Below are 5,159 nucleotides of genomic sequence, written 5' to 3' on the forward strand. Positions count from 1 at the left end.
TTGCAGGAAGATAATTGAGTTCTGTTTTTTCTGACATGTCCAGATAGATCATGTGAATATTGGTGCAAAATTCCAGCATTGTAGCTTCGTAACTTTTCACGCCAAAAGTTTATTTGTCTTTGAGCACTTTATTGTGCACAAATATGCAGACTGCATATAGCTAGTTTGAAAACTTACTGATTTTGATTTGATTTCTTGTGTTTTTTTAAGTCCTTGGGGTCTAATTAGTAGGAAAAGATCAAAATTTGAGCCAAAAGTTTGTATTTGAAAAAGTTGTCTACAGGCCATAATTGCTTCTATGGCCAATATGCATTAAATTTTTCAAAATTTATTTTCTATTCTATGACACAAAAACTTTATTTGTGTTCTTGTTCACCACTGTACTGATACATACTGATTTTGATTTGGTTCTTTGAAATTTTTGGCATCTGATTTTAATTTGGTTCTATGGGTCTAATTAGGTGGACAAGTGCACATTTAATGCAAAATTGGGTTATTTGGAAATATTTTTTGATTTTGTGGTATATTGCTAGGAACAACGCCCATAGTTCGTTTATTAGAGCATTTTTTTTATAGTTTTAACTTGTAGATATCGTTAATTTGAATTTGATTTTAACTCTGTTTTTAAAAATGCGTCTACTGTCTTTATAAGAGTCTAAAAAAACAGCAGAATTCGGACGATATACAAGGTTTACAGAATAGTAATCAAGACAATAGATTTTACTCACAACAGTCATAGTAAGTGAAATTCACTCGTAACTAGTGACTACTCGCTCAGTCAATTTGCTTCGTTTATAGCAACAGGTAAGTCGACTCTTTGAAATTCTCTCAAATTTAAGATACATTTTTAAAAATGTCTAGCCTATTTTCCATAAGAAAGAAAATATCTAAGTTACATGTAAGACTCAAAGCAAAAATCCATTGAAAATTTGTGTTGAGATACGGGACTTTGAGGCAAAGCTAGGCTCTGAACTAGGAATCAAAATAAGGAATATGATTGAAAAAAGGCGGAATTCTATGGAATCGGAACTAAGGCCTGCACGAGCTTGGCCCCATTATCAAACTACTTTTATACATTTAAAAAAAGGAAAATGACTCCAAATAGTTTCACAGTCAAGTTTCTTTATATGTTGAAACGTTTCATGAAATTTTAACCAGTGTAATTTTTAAGTTAAAATGCCATCACAATGACATAAAATTGCTTCGAACAGGGAATATTATCAAAGACCGTGTGTAATTATTCAATATTATTGTGTTTTGTCATTTCGTTTCAGGTCAGGGTGCTCAATAGCGGTTTTTACTATTGAGTTAATACACCATGGTTGGATACCATTCCTGTTTAGGTTAGTAGTTATAGATTATAAGGGTATAAAATTGTGCTCTTTACATGCAAATAAATCGTACGTGTATAATTGCTTGCTTGGAAATAATGATTGGCATAATGATTTATCAAGTGTATTTGAGTTCGTCTGATGAATGAGACAATTCGGTACAAACTATATGATCTGAGAATGTTACTAGATACCTGGAAGTGACAACAGCCAAATCTTACAATTTGTTTAGTTCATTGGTCTTAAGTTTAAATTATGATTCTGAAAAGTGTTACATATAGATTTTAAGTGAGCTTGATCAGAAAAGTAAAAAATAAAAATCATAACCTCGTAAAACACAAGGTTTTTTATTTCTATTCTTTTCTTACTATGGCGTTTTCTTACATTTCAGTGTTTCGAGTATAGTAGCTCGTCTTCAGCTACGGACAACATGGTTAGATATGGTGTGCAACCTAGGTTTTTGGAGGTAGTTCACACGGAGCAAAATTTTTCGCGTTTTCGGGTTGGGCTCTCGTGTAGTTTAGTTGTGGCAGTCTGTGGGCTACCTTGTTAGGGCCACCTAGGTTGTACTCGGCTAAGCTGCCATATCATGTCCACCCAGCCTCTCTTGAAACAAATGGAGGTAAGTTAAGAGTAATTTTCATTTCATAATCGTCAGAAACTTGTTCACTTCTACCTAGTTGATTTAAAAAAGGTGTTCGAGTTTACTTTATATATTACCCTTGATTCAGTAGTCTAATATTTTAATCAATGAGAAGTAAATCCCACTTTCTCCAGCCAATATGACCAACAAAAGTCGTGTCTCAAATGGTATAGCTATTCAAATCTATACACAATCATTTTGTGCACAATTGTTCAATTGGTTGAGAATTGATTTATATCAGTGATTGGAATACTGACTTGAAGGATCACGGGTAAGATACGAGAAGCTCATTCGCCTTTATTTGATCAAAATAGGCATAATCAGAAAAAATAAGTTTGTTATGGGGAGTAATTTTCATTCTAAAGCAGGGAATCAGGATTAATTGTTTATCTTCCTAAAACATAGACCAAGTATGGGGATCAGTTCTTGATTATCTTGAAAATGGCAGTGTGGAAACATCCAAATTTTTCTGAATCGGCTCTGTCAAAACTAGTTAGAAATGAACAAGTTTCAGACTAATACCTGATAACAAAAACTCGAGCACTATCCACACAACAATACGGTCATGGTGTTGAATGGATTTGAATAATTGAACTAACCCATAGAAATAAATACAATAAAATATGTAAAAACAGACTGGCAATATTTGATTGTATAACCTCTAGTGAAAAATGTCCAAAGCTTTGCCGATGGGCATAACGTGCACCCATAAGTCGTCCAACCTATTTCAGGGTGGAAAACTGTATATCATACACGCAAATATACAGTTTATATTTTGTGATGAAATAAATAATGTAAAAATATTTATTCTAGGTGTATACAAACAGAGCTTCATTATATAAGAATAAAGTGCTTATGGTGTGGCATGGAAGCTCCTCGTGTAAGTTTCACATTATCATATTTTACCAATTCTGCATGTTCTGGCATATTATGCATAAAGTCTAATGGTCCAAATATTACTAGGGAGTCTTGGTGGCTCAGTGTGCTACGGGCTTTGCGTCTGAAAGATCTCTCGACATTTGGACGTCGAAAAAAGAAGGCTAATACTACGGTCCTGGTATTATTAACTTCGTTGCACTGCTACTCAAACAGATGCAGAATAGATTAACGTAATACTCCTTTTAACTCATTTTAAGTTAAAATGTGACTGACAAACATATTTTGATAATAGGGGATGCAACCTTGATGGGCGTACACAAAAGACAACGATAACTCTCTTTCTGCTGACATCGTGTCATTATTTTGAGGTTAATGGTGATCGTGGTTTCTAATTAAGTATTTTGATCTTGTCATCATTCCCATTCCAGTCAACCTAATCATAAATTTCAAGAGGTTGGGACACGGATCAGTTTGTTAAAAAGATCCCTGGAGAACCTATGTTGTTAAAATGGTTGTTCGTTCTTAACAGCACCTTATCTTATCCAAATTTCCCCTTTTCGAATCTGCTACTGATTTTGACAACTCGGTATCCCTTGAAGAGTTAACTGTTTTAGGCACCTGAATTTTGATTGGGTGATATTACATTCTTACTAAATATCTTTCTGTATACAGTTTTAAAACATTTCATCCAAAATCTATATCCAATTTATGTTTATCAACCAAACATTTGGCTGCTTTTGTGTTTTTTTTATACAGTCCAAAATTGCTCCTTGAATGGAGATACTCTTGAAGATTCTAGATCTTAGCAAACATCTTTTTCGTCAACCAATGAAATTGTAAAATCAACTTGTTCACATATTAAATTTAAAGATCTATGAAAATGAAAACGCTAATACTTATATGAATAGAAAGTAGAGGTATGTTAATGACTCGTAAAAAAAAAATACCAGTTTGTCTCACATGTCCATTATTATTTCATAATTATCTAAATTAGAAGACAATTACCAGCCGAATTCCAATGAGTGAAAGGTCAAAAAGTAGTTTTTTGTTTATCCAGACTGTATATACATAGACAATTGTGATTGGTTAAGACTCATAATTATATGCAATAAGAACAAAATGATATTATTAAGAATACACCATAATTCATTAGAAACACAAATTAATCAAATAGTTTGCTTAATTTGACACTAGAAAATAAGAAAATCCATCTTTAAGCTATGTGAACTTAAGTTCCATACCAAGTTGCAAAGTGTGATCAGGATGAGAATTCAGTGTGAAAGGGAATACGAAATTCCTCACCTGCCTGTATGCTAATCAATTCGGACTCGTTGTACAGTTGGTGCTTATAATTTAATGCTCAAACAGATGCTGATTTTTATAGCTGAAGTAGTTACTGATTTTTTAAGTTCTGAAACGGTTAGGCTTGAATCAATAATTGTCAAATCAGTCCGGCCCAAGACTTAAACAGGGCATCGTTTTGTTGAAACATTGCTGATGAAATTTGCTGGTGTCTTGGGGATCGTTGTACGTTTTGCTTCGTTACCATTTTGGTTTGATTCAATTTCAGATTAGAAAGGGTAAATCGTCTGATAATTTACCTACCCACTACAGCACTGCCACAATAGGAGTGTTCTGGGGTCATGGCCTATATGACCCGACAGATCCTCCTATTCACAGATGAAGAACAGATGAAGCGGCGATGAAGGACAGATGAAGGACAGATGAAGAACAGATGAAGAAGTAGGGCGATTACTCCGCCCATTTTTGGTAAGTTGATCTTGAAATTTTTTAGTAGACAGACTGCTGCTCATTTAGTTTGAGTTTTGGAATCTTGGCGTCATTTGATTTCCATCTAACAAATGATACTAAATGGGTTCTAATTTGTATTGGAATGGACATGCCTCAGTTTCTCCACCCACTTTGAATAAGTTGATCTTAGGCTTACTCAACATTCCGAGGACAAACTGTAGCTCCATCAGCAACAAATTATAATTGACATTTCGTACAGATGGAAATTCCTGAAACCATATTTGTAGGAAGATCTCAATTTTGAAACTTTTTGAGGACTTTACTTCACTCATTAGATGACCAAGGACCAGCATGTTGACAAGATCTTCTTGAACCTGAGTTCTTATTCTTGTAAAAAAATAGTTTTGAATTTGTGTATTTTCACATGGATCCATATCGAGACTGCTGATGGTATCTGATTGTCACAAAATCTGGAAGGTTTGATTTGATTGTTTTGATGACTTGTATAGAACATCCCCTACCTTCTTCAGCCTCGACAGTAATTGTCGATTGAG

General features: G+C 34.0%; 1 protein-coding gene across 1 annotated transcript in view; it reads left to right on the forward strand.

Moving 5' to 3' along the window:
• Positions 1–4,537, forward strand: part of LOTGIDRAFT_175715 (hypothetical protein) — a gene marked incomplete at both ends in the record, with an annotated part of 5,409 nt that extends 872 nt beyond the window's left edge. The window contains 4 exons of the mRNA XM_009058782.1: positions 1,275–1,343; positions 1,723–1,797; positions 2,788–2,854; positions 4,424–4,537. Coding sequence (XP_009057030.1) covers positions 1,275–1,343; positions 1,723–1,797; positions 2,788–2,854; positions 4,424–4,537 — 325 coding nt within the window. The remainder of the gene's footprint in view (positions 1–1,274; positions 1,344–1,722; positions 1,798–2,787; positions 2,855–4,423) is intronic.
• Between the last annotated feature and the right edge of the window lie 622 nt (positions 4,538–5,159).

Source organism: Lottia gigantea (assembly GCF_000327385.1).
Source record: "Lottia gigantea unplaced genomic scaffold LOTGIsca_357, whole genome shotgun sequence".
NCBI classification, from domain to species: Eukaryota; Metazoa; Mollusca; class Gastropoda; family Lottiidae; genus Lottia; species Lottia gigantea.